This window comes from Pelophylax lessonae (assembly GCF_965119305.1).
Source record: "Pelophylax lessonae genome assembly, chromosome: 1".
NCBI classification, from domain to species: domain Eukaryota; kingdom Metazoa; phylum Chordata; class Amphibia; order Anura; family Ranidae; genus Pelophylax; species Pelophylax lessonae.
In genome coordinates this window covers 63,940,692-63,962,182 of record NC_138768.1, presented here as the reverse complement: position 1 = coordinate 63,962,182, position 21,491 = coordinate 63,940,692, and the positions used below count along the sequence as shown (strand labels likewise).

The 21,491-nt window shown below is 44.0% G+C and overlaps 1 protein-coding gene across 1 annotated transcript in view; it reads right to left on the bottom strand.

Annotated features, from left to right (window-relative positions):
• Positions 1-21,491, bottom strand: part of ST8SIA3 (ST8 alpha-N-acetyl-neuraminide alpha-2,8-sialyltransferase 3) — an 83,812-nt gene that overhangs the window by 22,130 nt on the left and 40,191 nt on the right. The window contains exons 2-3 of the mRNA XM_082243579.1: positions 18,800-18,922; positions 15,485-16,042 (exon numbers count right to left, since the gene is read on the bottom strand). Of these exons, the coding sequence (XP_082099705.1) occupies positions 15,485-16,042; positions 18,800-18,922 (681 nt within the window). The remainder of the gene's footprint in view (positions 1-15,484; positions 16,043-18,799; positions 18,923-21,491) is intronic.

Below are 21,491 nucleotides of genomic sequence, written 5' to 3'. Positions count from 1 at the left end.
ATCTGGTTTGAAGTTGAGCATCATAGGAAATGTAGTGCCAAAGCATCTGGGGTGCCAAGGTTTGCCATCACTGGTATAGGCTGTCTTGGTTGGTGGGTGTAGCACGTGCCAAGCGTGACCCATTCGAGTGAATGAGGGCACTCTGCTAGTGCCCTGCATCATTTTGCAGTACAGCAAACAAGGGGTTAAAGCCGACAGCATTGTGTTGCCTTCTCAACACCTGCTTTAAGCCCTTGTACTCTGCAGAAGCATTCAGTTGTTAAGCACTTGCAGAGTGGCCCCATTTACATTAAAGGATTGCGATGGTCATGCTGTAGCCCCCACCAAATGCAACAGGGTGCTTCATTCCTGCTGGGACATCAGTACAGCTTGGAATACTGCCTCAGAAGATAAAGGGGGGTAAAGATTGGGGGGCAGTAAAACCGTGACTGCACCGCAGGGTTTTACCACTCCCCAAAGTTATGATTTGAATCCATATGTATCCTGTAATGCTCCCGATTGCGACATTGTAGTATGGCAATTGGAGGAGCAGGACAGAGCAGTAGAAACTGGGCAGATGAGCGCACCAGGCTTTCTACTGTCTATAGTGCCACAGTGGCATGCAGGGCTGCGGGCATGGTGCATGAGAATGCAGGGCTGTGGGCGTGGTGCAGGAGAATGCGGGGCTGCGGGCATGGTGCAAGAGAATGCAGTGCTGTGGGCATGGTAGAGGAGAATGCGGGTCTGCGGGCATGGTACAAGAGAATGCGGGGCTGTGGGCATACTACAGGAGATGCAGTGCTGCTGGCATGTACCATGCCCGCAGCACTGCATCTTCTGTAGTATGCCTGCAGCCCCGTATAATGGCAGGTAGTGTGGCTGTGGAGCAGTCTCACTTACCTTACCTGTTTGTAAAGGAGCCTTAGGATTTAAAAATGGCGCCGCCCGGCGCCAACACGTTACCGCGCCGCCGCCGCTTGGGAACGCTCATACATGTTCGGCTATTCCCGGAAACAGCCAAACGTTTACGGGCTTTCCCGAGCGTCGGCGGCGCATTCGCAGTGTGCATGTCAGGCCGGCCACGGACCTTTTTTTTTTTTTAGCAATAGCAGAAGCAGAGAAGCGGCGGCCTGCGGCCGCCCCTCTCTTGGTGCCGCCTGGGTCCCATGGTCCCACCGGGACCCATGGTAGGGTCGGCCCTGCTCCTGTGTAATTTTGATTACCTCTTCTGATCCTCCTGTGTCATTTTAAGTGATCACACTGCCTTCACCCCTGTGCCAGTGGACACCTTTAGCAGACATCCCCCCACCCCTTTAGCAGACATTTACCCCCTACCTCAGTCACCCCTGTGTGTCCACACAATGTGCCCGACTCCTGCCCCATGTGACTCATTGTCTAATTGTGAATCAGCCAGACTCCGTCAGGGCAGAGCGAGCAGCAGGCGGCAGCTTGTCCTGGTGGAGGTGCGGGCTCTCTGATTAAAAGAGACCTCGTACTTTCTTACTTTCTCGTACTTACCACAAAGTCGGCGTCACACAGATTTGCCTGGCGTACTTGCTGGCAATACATGGCAATTTGGCATGCGATTTGACATGTCAAATCGCATGTCAAATATGCACAATGTAAACGGGGGCAAAGTCAGCGGTTGTGGTCCTGGTTCAGTTTCATTTTAGAGCTGAGTGTTTGCTGAACAAAACTAGCAGAGGCTGATTGCTGCTACTGCTCAAAGCGGCCTAGTACTGGGACCCAAAATCAGCTGTCTCCAGTAGACACAGTGGTCACGGGAGGGGCGTGCTGCACAGGACAATGTACGCGCAATGTGCTATTAAACAGGAGCCTGCCCATGCCGACCGCACCACAGGAAATGATCTGTGGGTGGACGGTAAGCGGTTTAACTACTTGCCTACTGTGCACTTAAACCCCCTTCCCATCCAGGCCAATTTTCAGCTTTCAGCGCTGACACATTTTGAATGACAATTGCGTGGTCATGCTACACTGTACCCATATGAAATTTTTATCATTTTTTTCACACAAATAGAGCTTTCTTTTGGTGGTATTTAATCACCTCTGGGTTTTTTATTTTTTACACAAAAAAAGAAAAAAGAAAGAAAATTTTGAAAAAAAAAAAAGTTTTTCTTATTTTCTGCGAGTAAATTTTGAAAATAAATTTTTCTCCTTCACTGATGTGCGCAGATGAGGCGGCACTGATGGGCACTGATAGGCTGCACTGATGGGCACTGATGAGGTGGCACTTATGGGCACTGATGAGGTGGCACTTATGGGCACTGAGAGGTGGCACTGCTGGGCAATGAGAGGCGGCAGTGATGGGCACTGATAGGCGGCACTGATGGGCACTGGCGGATGGCACTGATGGACACTGACGGGTGGCACTGATGAGCACTTAAGGGGCGGCACTGATGAGCACTGATTGGCAGCACCATCAGTGCCCACACTCAGTGCCCATAGTGCTGCCAGTCAGTGCTCATCAGTGCCTAGATGAGCAGGCACTGATGGGCACTGACTGACAGCACTATGGGCACTGATTGTGGGCATTGATGGGGGGCACTGATGGAGGGCACTGTGGGCACTGTGTGTATATTTTTTTTACCTCTAATAATCAGGGCACTGGTGATCGGTGCCCTGATTACATTGCTGTGTGTCCCCGGCGGCTGACAGCTCTCCTCCTTCCTCACACTGCAGGCTCCGTGTGAGGAAGGAGCGCTGGCGATGAGAGATGATCTCATATGTTTACATATGAGATCATCTCTCATTGGACGGTCCGATCACGTGGTGAATGGCCGCTGTGATTGGCCATTCACCACGATCTGTGATCGGCTGTGTCCAAGGGACACGGCCGACACAGATTTTCACCGATGCGCGCTCGCGGGAGCGCGCGGGGAGCCTGCTTCTGGGAGGCCGTATAAAAACGGCCTCCCGAAAATGTGAGTCCGCGCTGCAGCCGTATATAGGCTGTAGCGCGGATGGGAAGTAGTTAAAAAAATAATATAAAAAAAATTATTACCATCATCATCAAAGAGGAGCATTGTCTCATTTCCCTGATTCTCATCTTCCACTGCTGCTGCTTCACTTAACACTGTGCAAAAAAAAAAAAAAAAAAACAATTAATTTAGAAAAATAAATAAATTTATATTGAATTTAAATTTTTTTTTAAATTACTTACTGTGAGCATCGGAATCGTGTTGTCCTGCTACTCCAGTGACAATATCGGGCCCCAGGCACCCCTTTAACTCCTCCTCATAGCAGGTGAATGGTATGTTTGCTGGAGGTCCTCCACCAGTGTTGCGCTGATGTCTGGCCATAAACGCAAGTTTTTTTTTAATCATTATTTTAATGTCATTAAGACGTCGCTTGCATGTTTCAGTGGTCCGGGCAATGTCCCCTGCAGCATTTACTTGCTGTACAATTGAATTCCAGATCTCCTCTTTTCTGGAGTGAGCCAGAGTCCTGGAGTGGGAACCATATAACCTGTCCCAGTTGCTGACAACATGGGACACTAGCACGCAATTCTGCGCATGGCTGAACTTTCCTGTTCTTTTTTTTTTAAGCACCTCCATACTCTCTTATCTCCTATAACTGACCCTCCTTACTCTCCTATAACTGACCCTCAAATGTTTAAACTATTTTGTTTTCACTTAACTTTTACAGGATTGTACCATGTTTCTATTATTCGGTGGGTTTGATTGACAGTGCATATATATTTATTTAAGAAATATATTATAATTTCTTTACAGTAAAAAAAAAAAAGCGTTTAATATATTTTCCAAAAAAATCATTTTTTTATCACATTTATGAATTTTTTTAATTTATTTTATTTTTTTTTCACACCCAAACATATGGTTGAACCCATGGACAGATCTATTTTATTATAGAGGGGAATCTCATTTCACTTTTTTTTTTTTTTTTTTTAATCAGTATTTTAATTTATATAATTTTAAAATAATTATTTATTTATATTAAAAGTTAATTTTAATTTTTAACAATGGTGTATAGCTGGTTGACAGATGCAGGATCAACCATTTCACACACTACTGTTTGACATAAGAAAAAAAGCACATGTATTATTATAATGTAAAATATGAATGATAGTTAGGCTTTTCAGTAAAGGGTGGGGGGATATTTGTGATTGGTGAACTTTATTTTTTATTTCTTTTATTTTATAAGAAAGTGTGCTGCTTGATGTTTTACTTTCGTTTTGTTTTAACAAGACTGTAATCTCGGAATTTCTCCCGAGACTACAGACTTGCATTCACAAGTGAGCGTTTTGGACGTTTAGAGATCGCTTCTCTTCTCCTGAAGAGAAGCTATCTACACACGGTCATGAGCCAGCACTCTGAGTTGAAGAGTTCACTCAGAGAATGCTGGCGATCTGTGCAGCGATGTTTTCTCACTGGTTCATAAAAGGACACCTAAAAGTGAAATACTTTCAAGGTGTGAAGATTGTTAAGCCAGAACAATGAGCATGGTGACTTTTTTTATAATTTGAGTTTGGCAGAGAAGAACCCTGAAGAAAAATACTATTCTATATAATAAACTGATACTAAGCATGAATCTGTTCATATCAGAATTCCACATTAATCTTATCATAATCTAGCAGATTAGTTTGCAGGAACATTGATGGTTACATGATCTAATTTAAATATATAAGACATAAAAACATAGGGCTTTCGACTGGCAACTGGTAAGTCACTAGACTTCAAGTGGTTCTACTGGGATGATGGGTGCAGTTGCAGGCATCACCCCAGTACTGTTTTTTTAGAGCCGGCAGTCGGCTCTCTTGTAAAAGCAATCTTAGCCGCTGGTATCGCTTTTACAAGCAGCGAATCTCCCGCTTCTGCTGGCTGATCGGAGAGTCGAATAAAGACCGAATCTTCTTTGTTCGGCTCTCGGCTATGGTAACCTGGAAGAGATGACCTGATATCACTTCCAGTTTACCTGGATGTAAACGGCACTATTTTAAAAAATCAAAAGCATTCAATCACACCGATCTTGGCGTTTTGAATGCTATTAAGGGCAGAAGAGGGATCTGGGGGTCTTATAGATCCCAGATCTCTCTTTAACCACTTGCCGACTGCCGTCAGTATATTTACTGCGGCAGTCAGCCCCTCGCAGGCAAAGCGACGTAGTACTACGTCGCTAGCCTGTGAGGCTCTAGGGGGCGAGCACGCGCCGCCGGAGGCGCGCTCCCACCCCCGCTCGTTCACGGACCCCCCGCATGTGTGCTCGGCGGACCCGATGTCCGCCGGTCACTCGCGATTGTCCGTTACACCGGGAGAAAGGAGGCGGCTAATGTAAACAAAGCCGCCTGTCATTCTCCCCTGTGTAAGAATAGTGATCATACGGTTCTGCTATGTAGGACCGTTGATCACTGTTCCTACACCTCAAGCCACATCCAATCACAGTTAGAATCACACCCCTAGGGACACACTTAACCCCTCCTTCTCAAATAAAGTTAACTCCTTCCCTGCCAGTGTCATTTTGCAGTAACAGTGCATATGTATAGCACTGATTACTGTAGTAATGTCACTGGTAACCCCAAAAGTGTCAAAAATGTCAGTCAAGGGTCCAATCTGTCCGCCGCAATGTCGCAGTCCCGCAAAAAAAAAATCGCAGATCACCGCCATTACTCGTTAAAAAAAAAAAAAACAACAAAATTGACAAAAATCTTTCCCTTAGTTAGTAAACGCAATAACTTTTGCGCAAACCAATCAAAATACGCTTTTTGCGTTTTTTTTTACCAAACATATGTAGCATAAAACAAATTGGCCTAAAATGTTAAAAAATTTTGATTTTAACAAGCTCTGTTTGTGGGGAAAAAAAGGACGTCAAATTTGTTTAGGTACAGCGTCGCACGACCGCGTAATTGTCTGTTAAAATAACGCAGTGCCGAATCGCAAAATAGGCCCTGGTCAGGAAGGGGGTAAAATCTTCCGGGGCTTAAGTGGATAAAGAGTACCTATCACATGCCTGTTGCTGTCACAAGGATGTTTACTTGTGACAGCAATAAAAGTGATTAACCTGATGTGGCCCACCCTTCACGCATTTACTGCGGCAGGGCGGCCGCTCTGTGCAGAATCACGTACAGGTATGTGATTCTGCACTCCCGGGTCTGGGACGTGCATGCGTGCCACCAGCGACCCACTCCCTCTGTGAATGGACACAGCGGGAGCCAATCAGCGGGTCCAACAGACGCCATGTCAACGGGGACCCGCCGATCACTCGAGTCACAGGTAGAATAGCAATGTGTACAAGGCAGATTACCATTCTGTGACAAGGGAAGGCGGTGATCTTGTGTTTCTGCTAAGCAGGAACATGGATCTCTGTCTTCCCACAGTACAAGCCCCTCCCCACACACACACACAGTTAGTAAGAACTTCCTTGGAACACATTTAACCCTTTGATCACCTCTGATGTTAACCCCTTCCCTGCCAGTGTCATTAGTACAGTGCATATTTTTAGCACTGATCACTGTATTAGTGTCACTGGTCCCCAAACAGTGTCAGTTAGGTGTCCGATTTGTCCGCCGCAATATCACAGTCCCACTATAAGTTGCCGATCGCCACCATTAAATTACTACTAAAAAAATTTAAATAAATAAAAATTTCAAAAATAAATGCCATAGTTTGTAGACACTATAACTTTTGCTCAAACCAATTAATATACGCTTGTTGGGATTTTTTTTTTTTTTTAACAAAAATATGTAGCCGAATACATATTGGCCTAAATTAATGAAGAAAATTAGATTTTTTTTATTGGATGTTTCATAGCAAAAAGTAAAAAAATATTATTTTTTCTTCAAAATTGTCTGTATTTTTTTGTTTATGGTACAAAAAATAAAAACCGCAGAGGTGATCAAATACCTCCAAAAGAAAGCTCTGTTTGTGGGGAAAAAAGGACATAAACTTTATTTGAAAAAAAAAAACAAAAAACAACTTTATTTGGGTACATCGTCGCACGACTGCGCAACTGTCAGTTAAAATAACGCAGTACCGGATCGCAAAAAATGGCCTGGTCATGAAAGGGGGTAAACCTTCCGGAGCAGAAGTGGTTAAAAAAAAAATGAAAGCGACAGTGTGAAACAAAAAAAAAAAACAAGAAAAATTTAAGTGACCCCGTCCCCCATTGCAAAGGCGATTGCACACGTCGGTGACACACACAAACAACAATCGTCCCACATATGTGAGCTATCACCGCCAACGTCAGACCACGGGCAGTAATGATAACACCAGCCCTCCTGTGTTCATCTGAAGTGGTATCCTGTAAAGGCTTTTAGATTGTCAAACAAAACCAAAGAAAAATCCCAGCTCAACTCACCAACCAGTTTGCTATCAACCAAATTACCGTATCCTGTCTAACAGTTTGTTAGTGATATAGTATTGGATAGGGGACACACTGGACACCTTCGCTGCCATTGTGCTATGTGCTGGGTGTCCAGTGTGCCCCTATGCCTTTAAGGAGGGGTGGGCTACCTCCGGGCTCACCTGCCCCCTATATATCCATTAGAATGCCTGTGCTTTTCATACATTTGTGCTATGTGCTCTCATAAATTTCCAAGAGTTATAACTGCAGATAATACTGGGGTGCCTTGGAGCAGATCTGCAGCTTACGCATGTATTTGCAAATGTGTTCAAGCTAAACCCGTTTTACCGCAAACTGTTAGACAGGATAATTCAGTTGGTTGCAGACTGGTTGGTGAGTTGAGCTGGGAGTTTTCTTTGGTTTCTTTTTGCATGCGTTGTCCTTCCATGCGCTCCTTGCTGTGAAGGCCAGTTTTAGGTGGGGGTAGGGGCCAGTTGTTTGTTGCTTTTAAATTCGAAAGTAAAATTTACACTGTTTGTCACCGTTGCCCGGGCGTGCGCAATTTTAAAGTTTGCCATGTTTTATATCTATTTACTTGGCGCAACATAATCTTTTATATTTTGCCAAAAAATTGGGTTATGTAGTGTGTTTTTTTTGCATTAAAATTCCAAAAAATGTTCTCTAGGGCCTCTGCTTTAAAAAATGATATAATGTTTGCGGGTTCTAACTAATTTTCTAGCAAAAAAAAATACTGATTTTTACCTGTAAACAAACGTGTCAGAAAAAGGCCTGGAGCTAAAGTGGTTAAATATACAAAAGATAAAAACAAAAGGGTCCTTTCACACGGGTGGTCCGTATGTCCCTTTTTCCTCCCATCCGATTGCGGATGAAAAACGGACATAATGCATGTCAATGGGATTGTGGATGTCAGCGATTGACCATCCGCTGACATCCGATTTGCATCCTTTCCGATCAGTTCCGTTTTTTGGAACGGAAGAGAACCCTATTTTTCTTTTGTTTATAAAAAAAGCGTAACGGACGCAAAAACTGATGTCAGCGGTGTCATCCGCTGACATCCACAACCCCATTGACATACATTATCTCCGTTTATCATCCGCAAACGGATGGGATGATAAACGGACATACGGACCGGATAACACAAGTGTCATCCGTGTCCGTAAAAAAAAAAAAAAATTAAAAAATGCCGGAGCGGATCAAAAAACGGTCGGCCCCGTGTGAAAGGACCCTAAGGCTTGTTTTTGTAGGCATTTAACACATTAAAGGGAAACTCCTCCCAAAAAGACAGGCCTGTTTTCATACAGTTACAATGGCTGCCGTCCACCTGTAAAATCTACTTTCAAATGCAGATAGCCCCTGCATTTGCAGGTGACACCCCCATCCACCACATGTGACATGTCTACTTTGGCTTGATATTTAAACTCCCATTTTTATAGTGATTCTGGTTGCTTAACAAATATTCCACACAAATGATCCAATTCAGCCGCCTTTTTTTACCACCCCCTGGAATTCTGACATTACAGTCTAATAGGGCCGCATACATGCCCCAACTGCTTCAGGGCCACAGCAATTTTAACTGGGGCTGCAGAGTCTGACAGGCAGCACCGCATTTCAAACTCATCTACTGAGATTAATGGGACCTCACCACAACTGTCAGCCAAATGTCTGGCTTGCAGACGCAGCGTGGCCCCCGCAATGTAAAATTGAAGTTTCACAATGAAAATAAAACAATAGCCATCAGGAGGCAGCAGTAGCACTATCTGAATTCCTACCAGCCACTGCTATCCGAAAAGCAATCCACTGCAGATTGCTTTTCAGAGAACAGTAAGCATTACCGCCAGTGTGAAAGAGCCTGAAGAGCTCACCTCTCCGATGGCCTACCTGCCGAGCCATTGTCTTCTCACGGCTGGGGGGTGCCGTTTCCGCCATAAAAAGACAATGATTATTGCTTGATTGATTGATCAACTTGGTACATTCAGCCTGCTCATGCATGGTTCGAATCTTGGTCGGTTCCTGCTGAACAGGCCTGAGATTCGAACTATCTATAGCCTGCCTAAGGCAGGCCATCAACCATGGGTTGAAGGAAAGAAAACTGCTTGATTCTCACACAGTCCATAGTCAATCCCTCCTACTGCCCCATTGTGTTCTGCCAGCTGGGAGCGCGGGGAGCTTTCCCCACCGACAACACTATAAACACTGCTAGTGGCAGTGACTGGGCAAAAAAAAAACACCAGGCTAGTTGCACTGAAGTCGATCGATGGACCAACATTGGTACACCCAGCCTGCCCAAAGACTGATCGAAAATTTGTCCTCTCCCTGCTGAACCAGTCCAATTTTGATCTGTCTATGGCCGGCTTATGAGTACTACCGAGTAGGGATCGACCGATATCATTTTTTCATTGCCGATACCGATATTTTGGTCATCGCGTATCGGTATTGGCTGATATTGGACGATATTTTCGTACATTTAAAAACATTTTTTTTTTTTACTTGACAGGTACTCTTGTGGAGGGATCTGGGGGTCTATAAGACCCCAAACCCCTCCTCTGCATTTATAAGCATTCAAAATGCCACATTTGGCTGTTTTGAATGCTGTCATTTTTTTAAATCTGGCGCCAAGTACCCGGAAGTGATGTCATGACATCACTTCCAAGTTTTTGCATGGAGACCCGATCAGAGCCGAATGTGGCTTTGATCGGGTCTTTGGCGGCTGTGCAGGCTGGTTGCCCAGGTCTCCAGAAGGGGGGGGGAGACTCGGGCGAGTCGTGAAAGGCAGCAGGAGGGGGGGGGGGGAACGTCCCCTCCTGCTCCTTGTAATGACAGCCGAGTGGCTTCTCAGCCGCATCGGTTGTCATTACGAGACAGCTGACCGTCTGCTATGGACTCCGGTACCTGGGTAATGCCTCTAGCTGCAGGCCTTGGTGGCCGATTCCGGTATATCAGGGAAAGTGCATATCGACCTTCGATATATCGGCTTTGACGATAATCGGTCGATCCCTACTACAGAGGCAGATGTCAGTTTGATTTGACACTTCGACTTGTGTGCGAAGGATGATGTAAATAATGTAAATGATTACAGTACTGATAATTGTAGGTAATATCAAAATAGGGGAGATTTATAGATTTTGGTCGTTGTTGTCGTTGGGTAGCCTATGTACTTTTTATACTAAGCATAAATAACTTCATCAACTCTCACATTAATATGCATATGGCCTAGATTGAATTATTTTTTCATTCGTCTGTCAAGTGTTATGTAATTTGAGAAAATAATTGTCGAAACATTGTCAACACATGGAAAACAATGTAATAAAGAGTTCCTTTGAAGACATTCTCATTGCAGGCTTGAAGTACTTCATTCCTGCACAGAAGATCTTACAGGAATTGTAGGGCATTTTTAATTTACCTATATTATCTTTATTTTTTTATTGTGTTAATTATTCAACAATAAAATGCCTGTGATTTATTTTCTATTTTAGTCAGAGACATACAGTGGGTACGGAAAGTATTCAGACCCCCTTAAATTTTTCACTCTTTGTTATATTGCAGCCATTTGCTAAAATCATTTAAGTTCATTCTTCTTCCTCATGAATGTACACATAGCACCCCATACTGACAGAAAAACACAGAATTGTTGACATTGTTGCAGATTTATTAAAAAAGAAAAACTGAAATATCACATGGTCCTAAGTATTCAGACCCTTTGCTGTGACACTCATATATTTAACTCAGGTGCTTTCCATTTCTTCTGATCATCCTTGAGATGGTTCTACACCTTCATTTGAGTCCAGCTGTGTTTGATTATACTGATTGGACTTGATTAGGAAAGCCACACACCTGTCTATATAAGACCTTCCAGATCACAATGCATGTCAGAGCAAATGAGAATCATGAGGTCAAAGGAACTGCCTGAAGAGCTCAGAGACAGAACTGTGGCAAGGCACAGATCTGGCCAAGGTTACAAAAAGATTTCTGCTGCACTTAAGGTTCCTAAGAGCACAGTGGCCTCCATAATCCTCAAATGGAAGACGTTTGGGACGACCAGAACCCTTCCTAGAGCTGGCCGTCCGGCCAAACTGAGCTATCGGGGGAGAAGAGCCTTGGGGAGAGAGGTAAAGAAGAACCCAAAGATCACTGTGGCTGAGCTCCAGAGATGCAGTCAGGAGATGGGAGAAAGTTGTAGAAAGTCAACCATCACTGCAGCCCTCCACCAGTCGGGGCTTTATGGCAGAGTGGCCCGACGGGAGCCTCTCCTCAGTGTAAGACACATGAAAGCCCGCATGGAGTTTGCTAAAAAATACCTGAAGGACTCCAAGATGGTGAGAAATAAGATTCTCTGGTCTGATGAGACCAAAATAGAACTTTTTGGCCTTAATTCTAAGCGGTATGTGTGGAGAAAACCAGGCACTGCTCATCACCTGTCCAATACAGTCCCAACAGTGAAGCATGGTGGTGGCAGCATCATGCTGTGGGGGTGTTTTTCAGCTGCAGGGACAGGACGACTGGTTGCAATCGAGGGAAAGATGAATGCGGCCAAGTACAGGGATATCCTGGACAAAAACCATCTCCAGAGTGCTCTGGACTTCAGACTGGGCCGAAGGTTTACCCTAAGCACACAGCTAAAATAACGAAGGAGTGGCTTCACAACAACTCCGTGACTGTTCTTGAATGGCCCAGCCAGAGCCCTGACTTAAACCCAATTGAGCATCTCTGGAGAGACCTAAAAATGGCTGTCCACCAACGTTTACCATCCAACCTGACAGAACTGGAGAGGATCTGCAAGGAGGAATGGCAGAGGATCCACAAATCCAGGTGTGAAAGACTTGTTGCATCTTTCCCAAAAAGACTCCTGGCTGTATTAGATCAAAAGGGGGCTTCTACTAAATACTGAGCAAAGGGTCTGAATACTTAGGACCATGTGATATTTCAGTTTTTCTTTTTTAATAAATCTGCAACAATGTCAACAATTCTGTGTTTTTCTGTCAGTATGGGGTGCTATGTGTACATTCATGAGGACGAAGAATGAACCTAAATGATTTTAGCAAATGGCTGCAATATAACAAAGAGTGAAAAATTTAAGGGGGGTCTGAATACTTTCCGTACCCACTGTATAAAATACAGCATGTACATATTCTATATCAGTGTTTCTTTTTTTCAGTCAAGATACCCTTTAAAATTCTGCACAATCTTGAGGCACCCCACTCTAAAATGTAAAAAACGAAACTAATAATTTTACATATCACAGCAACATCCACACATATAGGACACCCAAAGTTTGAGGTGATTTATTCTTCCAAAGCAAACACACCTTTGCACACTGGAAACACTGGTACTGACTACTGTCCCAATGTTTCTCTTCTCCCCCAGTTTCTCTCTCACTCTGTGCGGATGGAGAGGGACAGAGGAGGGGCAAACAAGGATGCTGTGCAGTCACCTGATGCCCTTCAAATCAACCGATGACATTATTGGTTGTTATGATGCCAGCGGCTGGAAGGTTGTAATGGTGGACAATGAAATCCTGTGGTTTTGTGTAGGTAAAAGGCAGGCTTCATCCATCCGCTGGCTTACATAGAATATTTGGGCAAATTTTGGGAGTTTTGTCAATTTATCCCTGAAGAAACCTGAAGGCACCCCTTGCCTGGGTGCTCTGGATAAAAAAAGGCTGTTCTATATTGGCCCCATGCAGCAAGCAGTTACAATTTTAGGTTTTTATAAATGAATTTCCAGCTTTGCTGATGATAGCCTTTACCAAGCCTATTGTAAATAGTGGCCTGAAAGTGCACCGAAACGTCCCAGAAAATCGCATGTATCACAAACTTTGTAACACTGTGATGCATTGCGGTGCATTGTCAGTTGCTGTAACACATGTGTATTGTGTTAAGCCCGCCATAGATGGAATGATTTTTGGATGATTCAGAATGGACAGTATGACTTGGCTTAGTGCATTGGGGTGCTATTCAAAACAAATGACATCACCATGCATGTAAAGCGTTACTGAGGTGCAATACTCTAAATGGACCATATACTGTATGTATATATATTTATATACATACGTGTTTGAATGGGCACATAAGCAGCCGCTCGGCTCGGGTGCCCCCATAGCAAGCTGCTTGCTGTGGGGGAACTTGGCAGGAGTGGGGGGCCAGGAGCACCAGCGAGGGACCAGAGATGAGGAAGATCCGGGCTGCTCTGTGCAAAACTAACTGTACAGAGCAGGTAAGTATAACAAATTTGTTATTTTTAAATGAAACAATGGCTTTAACGTTACCTCTGTTGATTCTGCCAGCTTGCAATCCTCATAATGATTTCTAGCTTAGGACTACCTTTAAATTCTATCTAGCCACAGTGTTATTGGTCCTCGATATCTTCCTCACCTAATTATTCATTCGTGATGACTTGGCACTCTTCCTCCATTGTGGTGATTCCTCCATGTCATTGTGGGCATTGGGAATCACAAGGATTGGCCAAGTCCAGCCTGCCCTGCTCTCAGTACTCTGTTATAAAATGTTCTCCCATTGCCCTCTTTTGGTCACGCCCCTTTCCTCCTGTATACACGCTCATACATGCTGATATGGTGCACTGAAGAGAAAGGTATGCTGGGAAATGTTGCCCCAGCACTGCCGATAGGACTACATTGCTCCTCCCACTGCCTCATTCAATGCACAGCACAGCGGGCATAGAAGGTCATGTGACCACTACTTCTTGGATCAAAAAATGGCACAAAAATTATTTAAAGGAAAAAAAATGGCACAGAAAAGCACGCCAAGAAATATCATTTACATACACATGTTTTTTACATGGCTTTACATATTATCTCTTATTTGCCTAAAATACTGCTTTAAAGCAGTAGTAACCATCTTTTTCTTTTAATGCCCTCCTGCAGTGTTATGCTATAATGTGCTAGCGTTCACTGCATACTAGCACATTATGGCAGACTTACCTTTTAAACAAAGCCCTCCTGCGCTGCACTGTCACTGCTGCCAGCACTCCTATCTTTACCTAGTCTTCCTTCCAGGTTCATGCTGTCTGGCTGTTTGAATGGCTGGGCCGCCATGATGTCACTCCTGCGCATGGCAGTCATGATGACTCCTATGATGACTCCAGTTGTTTTTACGATACTCTGCATATAGGTTTGCACTCAGCCGGTGGCTGCAGCTGATGTCAATATTTCCTAAATGTCACATGTATTCACCGTACCTACAGGTAAGACTTCCTATTAGCGTATCTGAAGATACAAGTTCTATATAAGAGTTTGCTACTGCTTTAACTTTTTTTTTTTTTTTTTTACTGTATCTTTTTTCCTGATACTTTTTTGTGGGTGTGTTTCCCCAAAAGCTTTGCCAGTGTCCAATCACCTGAAGGTATCAACCTATAACCCAGGTTCTATGAATACTCAACTTGTGTCCTGTACGATTACCATCTTGCCACCCAGGTAACGCATATGTGCTCCGGCTAAAGGGGTGGGCTGTAACGCCCACATGCTGCACAGCTATGACTTGCAGAGCTTTCTGTGCTGAGGGCGCACTCACAGTGACTGAGCTGTCAAAGACAGCTCCCCATCAGAACTAATGATCAGAAGTTGGCAGGACTGGCTCCAGATCATGTGACCCCTTGCAGGGCTGCTGTTAGAAATCATGGGGCCACATAAAGCCTACTTGACAAAACAGTGAACCAAACCTAACAGGCGGCTCCAGCCGCTTAAACAAACCGCTCATTTACACAACAAGAATACCTGTGAGAATGAGCTCTTAATTATGTTTTTATTTTATTATTTTTTACAGCCCTGTGGGGGTTGGTAAAATATCATAGGTCTAAACGGACACCTTACATCTCACTTTTGAGACAGAGAAAGAGATTGAGGACAGCGATTCCTCAATCCTTTCACTGCAGCCTTAGCTGCATAGTGAATGAACAGAAAGCACTCCTTACAGAGACTCCCTGTTCATTCACAAACTGAAGCATTGTAAACACAGGGATGGCCACATGAGGATTGCTTCCAGTAATCACCCATTCCCCCTTCGCTGTTAAACGTATGGGACATGGGCCCCGTACAGAAGGGCAGGTGCTACCCCCCTTATCAGCAGCCCTGGACCCTTGTGACAGCCAATCACTGTGGTCACATAAAGGGGTTAGGATACATGGTAGCATTCGAAAACAGAAGCATGTTTCTTACCTGTTGACATGTTGCATGATATTTCCAGGCCATGCCAGCTGGACTTTTAGCTGATCTCGATGTTCGACAAAGAAGTCCACCAATGTTCTTGTAACTGTAGCAGAAGTATGGAAGAAAAACGCCGGGATCCACAATATGGCTCCATCGAGCTTTTTTAAGTTCAAGAAAAAGTTGTTCCGGTCCTGTATGGTCAAAAGATTATTGTAATATTTCTCGAGAATACTGGGGTTAAAAGTAGTCAAGTTGGTCTTTCTGCCGACATCTTTATGGAAAGCTTCTGTTGGAGCAAAGTTACATCGAAAGACGAAATCGGCGCTGTCTATTTCTGCTCCGCACTGGCTTTCTGTCAGGATGCCGCTGTTTCCTATGACAGCGCAAATGTTGTAATGTTTGTTCATGATAGGCGAGCTGTCCGGCAGAAGGGATCGGAAGTTATTGCTGATAGAAAAGACGTATTTATGACTGGAATAGTCGTAATGCATTAACTGCCCAGTTCGTACACTATTCTTTGTCAAAGAAAAATTTCGGATTACGTCCACATTCTGAAGAATTTCTCGCCTAACAAAAGGCAGAACGAAAAAAAACCCATATCAGTCACAGTTATTTTGTCACACCTTATAATGCAGCAAAAACTGCACAGTTATAGTGTATCTCTGATTATGAAACTATAAGGCCAAAAGTCTGTAGAACACTTACCATCACACCTATATCTAGTATCTTCTATCCAAAAGTATGTGGATACTTCTTTACATTGGAACATGTTTGAGTTTATGCATTTCCAATGAAGGATACTCAGAGGCATAACTAGGACTTTAAGGGCCCCCTGTGCAAGAAACCATGAAGGGTCCCCATAACCAGGGGCTATGGTGAGATATCAGGGGTCTAATGTTCCACCTTTAAGACAGTGAGCCTATCTTAATCATTGCAGCCTCAGCTAAACAGCACGAATGAACAGGAATAGCTCTGTACAGAACTTTACGTTTATTCACAAGCTTAGGCATAGTAAACAAAGTATGCTTCAGTTATGAATGGATACGGGAGCAACCAGTACTGATCACTCACTGTGTCCATTCAGAAAAGGAGGTTGAAAATTACATATTTACCGGCCCCTTCCCCACTCTCTATAATGACAAATCCCCTGCAGCAGCTGGAGGTAGAGGGCAAAGCCGGTAGAGCCCTGGGAGAACGAGCGGGGGACAGACGAACACACAGGAGCAGCAGAAAGAAGAGGAAGCTGGATAGGTGAGGTGGCAAGGACAGCATATAGAGGAACCGATCCCCTCCACTTTCCTTCTGCAGTCGCTGAATGCCTGCGGGAGGTAGAGGAGAAGAAGCAGGCATTCAGCAGTTGCAGGAGGAAAGTGGAGGGGATCGGTTCCTCTATATGCTGTCCTTGCCACCTCACCTATCCAGCTTCCTCTTCTTTCTGCTGCCCCTGTGTGTTCCTCTGGCCTCCCTCGTCCCCCTGGTGCTCTACCGGCTTTGCCCTCTACCTCCAGCGGCTGCAGGGGATTTGTCAGTATGGAGAGTGGGGAAGGGGCTGGAGGTCTTGAGGAAGGTCTTTTCCTGCATTACTGTTCTCCTGTGTAAAAAGCCATCTCCATAAAGACGTTGGTAAATGCGTTGGTGTGGAGGAACGTGAGTAGCCTACATAGAGTCTTGACCTCAACCCTACTGTACTCAACACCTTTGGGATAAATTGGAGCACTGACTGTCACCACTGCCTCTGGGTTTGGAATGGGATTTCCAAAAAGCTCCTCTAGGTGTGATGGTCAGGTGATAAACATTTAGCCACACAGTGTTTAGGCAGCTATACTTATGAGCAAATCTTAACTTTATCCTGTTAACATCAAGTTTTTAGTCAAAATTTTTTATAAGGTTAGTTCACCTTACCAAAGTTGGATAATGCCCTTGCTTTAGGTGCAGGCCATTGATATACTTCCCGAAGCCTGACTGAAAAACTCTCAGAGATGGCATCATCTGGTCTTCTTGCTAGGATATTGCTAAGACACTCCCAGGCAATTCAAACCCCTTTGCATGCACTCTCTCCTCCCTTTCTCAGTAGCTCTGAGCTCAGGGATGCTGTGATGGAGGAGACAGTAGACCACGCAAGTGTGGGGCTATGAGAACTTGCTCCTGTGATGGTGGGGGTGAGCAGTAATGACTGGGAGTGTCTTAGCAACATGGTAGGATGGGATGATGTCATCACTGGGAGTTTTTCTGTTAGGGTTTAGGAGGTAGCGTATGTAAATGACCTAAGCATTATCCAACTTTAGTTAAAGCTGCAATGTTTGTATTTATCTACAGATGACCCTTAGCTGCACAGGAAGTTTTTTGGTAAAGGCGAACTCACCCGTTAAAGTAAAAAAATAAATAAATAGGTAAAATATCAAATCTAAAGTGCCCAATGAATTGCATGACCTAATTTTGTGGCAATTGTCTTTCAAAGCAGAAGTGCAGACCAAATGCTGTTTGCTTCTATTTCCTTCACTGTCCCAGTTACTAAGGCCCCTTTCACATGGATGTTCCAATTGGGTCCGTCTGTCAGTTTTTCAGGTGGACCCAATCGAAACCTCCCTTCTTCTCTACAGTATAAAGCAGCGGGTGTAAAACGGACATGTAAACGACATCCAATCCATTCTTCCAAAAAGAGACGGATGGGGGATCCGTTCCCCTTCCGTCCAGCGGATCAGGTGGAAGTCTGGGTGTAAATGGACAGGTGGCTCGTTTACATCCGACCTGCCTATAGAGGAGAGCAGGCTGTGTTGGACCTGTCATCTGCCTGCTCAGCGGGGGATCAGCGGACAGATCCCCTGCTGTGCAAGCGCATCGCAGCCACAGTCCGCCCTGTCTAAAAGGGGCCTTAGAGGGATTTCCCCTAACTTTCTGTCATGGTGACCACACAGGATGTAAGGGTAATTCTCAGACAGCAACAAAGATCTGTTTTATAATTAATTTTTTTTTTTGGTCCTCACTGAATTTGATTGTCATAATCACTGATGATTAAAAACCCTCTTTTACACTTGACAGGGCATATACTTTTTAGTGGCTATCTTTAAAAAAAAAAAGGGGGCATGGAATGAGAACAGTGACATCGGAGTTCTTCCAAGACAAATGAAAAAAAAAACTAGAGCTGGCCAAAAAATTACTGACCAGGTAAATATTTGGTGCTCAAAGTTCCATGTTGTGTCCTCAGAATACACTGATTTAAAAAATCTGTTTTCTGATAGGCACGACCTCCAGTAATGCGCTACTTGATTATGAAAGTACAATGCATGCGGGAACTCATTTTACACATGAGCGCGAGACACTAACCTCTGCCGTGCAAATGCTGTTCGGTTGAATATCCACTTGGCTGGTTTCTCTTGAAGCTCCTGTGTCAAGGAGTTAGTAATTGGAACAAATGATGGATCCAGGAATTTCATCGCAAACTGGGATCTGCCAATGAACAACAGTAAGTTAATACATGCACTGAAAGAAAAGAGGATAACCTGATTTCAGCATATTATACCGAGGGAAGTTCCTGGAATGCATATAGCAGGTCCAAAGTTGCTGACACGGCCTATTATTGCTTTCAAACTGGGACTTATAGGAATCAAATAAACACTCTAATGAAGCGATGTTCATTAAACAGGAGAGTCACTGCAACTGCTATGCCTGCCCTTCACCTCCTCCCACCCAATCACAGAAGCCTTTGCATTATGTGAACACATTCACAAAATACAAAAGCTTCTGCGAATGGGCAGCACCTGTCAAATGTAAATAAAAAAGATAAGAAATGTCATGCAGCTCCTTGAACTTAACTGATAGCATGCTTTCACTTTTTATAGTAGCTGAATTTCTGGAGTTCAGGTTTAACCCTTTCGCTGGCAGGTCCGTAGGTCATATTGACCTGACAGTGGGGGGTTTACACACATTCCTGGTGGCAGAGGAAAGCGACACGTTTGACGTCATTTCCGGGGGCCACCTCTCGGTGTCCCCTATCAGCATACAGACAGTCCCTGGGTTACAAACAAGATAGGTTCTGTAGGTTTGTTCCTAAAGTGGTTGTAAAGGCAGAAGGTTTTTTATCTTGGGATATATACATATACATTAATATTAATGAACTGTTATACATCAACAGTTTATTACAGTTCAATAATGAGATATACATATATTTTGAATCATAGATACCACTGTACCCATAACCCTTCACCCCCTGATGGAGAAAACCTTCAGATATCTCGAAATGTGTTGGGTGTTTCTTCTCTGTTATTCAACAGATTTTGGGTTATTTATGTACAACCCCAATTGTTTCTCTGTATTTCCGCATGGTGATTTTATCAATTGTGTTTGTTATGTATATTTGTGAATAAATATTTTTCTACTTTTTTTCATATATCAATACTTTATTTCATGCCCTATAAAGTCCCACCTCTAGGGGGTTTATATCTATTTATTTCGATATTTAAGGGATGCGGGCAATCACCCAAGTTCTTCAGCAGTATACTCTTTTATTTATTCGTAGAGCAGTGCATCAACCCATTATTAGTATAATTATTGAATGTTTTGTTCATTGTTCATGTATATACTAGCACAGAATACCTGTTTTCATGCATTTGTTAAAGGGATAGATATGAGTGGGATATTCCCGCTTTTTGTTTTGATGAACAGCACACTATTGTCTTTGTGGTGTACATGCAATTGAAGTGATAGGAGTTTCACTGTTAATGGTGCAGCAGTTCCCCCTTTCCTTTTTTAGAGCACATATATGTATTGTTACATAGCAGCGCATAAGTAACCTACACTACCATGCAGTGGAAAAGCGCCAAACCGATCCGTACCATGCAGTGGAAAAGCACCATTATGGTGCTTTTCCACTGCATGGTACGGATCGGTTTGGCGCTTTTCCACTGCATGGTACCGCATGGTACGGGTTAGAACGGTTTGGTACGCTTTGGTATAGCGGCGCTTTTCCATTACATGGTACGGCGTCGGTACAGCTCGCTTAAACAGTACCACCTCGGTTGGGGTTCCAAGCAGGCCGTACCGATACCATATCCAACAATCCTTTGCATGCAGCATTGATTGTTTGTCACTACTAGTCACTGATTGGTCAGAGAATCGTTGTAATCCCACCCACTTACTACTAAGTACCACAACAGAGGAAAAGAAAACCGAGCCGAGTAGAGCCTATACAGTGCTGAAAGGTGCCGACTCGTACCACGCAGTGGAAAAGCAAACCGAGCCGAGTAGAGCCTATACAGTGTTGAAAGGTGCCGACTCGTTCCACGCAGTGGAAAAGCAAACTGAGCCGAGCTGGGCCAACCAGTGCTGAGTGGAGCCGAGCCGATACTTGCAGTGGAAAAGTGCCATTAGTCCCCTACTTATGAACGAGTTCTGTTCCGGGAGCACGTTCTTAAGTCCAACAAACAGACAGGTTGCGAGCACTGATCAGTGTGTTCTGGCGGGGGGATTCCCCCTGTTAGAATACAATAGCCCAGCTGGGGAGATCGCTGCACCAATATTGCTTGTGTTGGTACGATGATCTGTCAGTTTTTTTCATTCAGTCTGCTGGGTTTAACGAAACAAAAACAAAAAAACTGTGCAAACACACATTTGCATTTTTGAAAGTTCGCAACTTGAAGGTTCGTAGGGGACTTACTGTACTCAAGTTTGTCGTCATTTCACAGGCGCACGCACATTTAAGGTTTGGCATGTTGGGTATCCATTTACTCAATGCAACCTCATCTTTTATATGTTACAAAAAATAGGGTAATTTATTGTGTTTGTGTGCTCTAAAATCAACTTTAGTGTATTTTCTACTGAAAATCTTTGTGGTAATATCAAGTATCATAAAAAATTGGAACTACCGCTATTTTATTCTCTAGGTCAGTATTGGCAAACCTTGGCACCCCAGATATTTTGGAACCACATTTCCCATGATGCTCCACTACACTGCAGAGTGCATGAGTATTATGGGAAATATAGTTCCGAAACATCTGGAGTGCCAAGGTTCGCTATCACT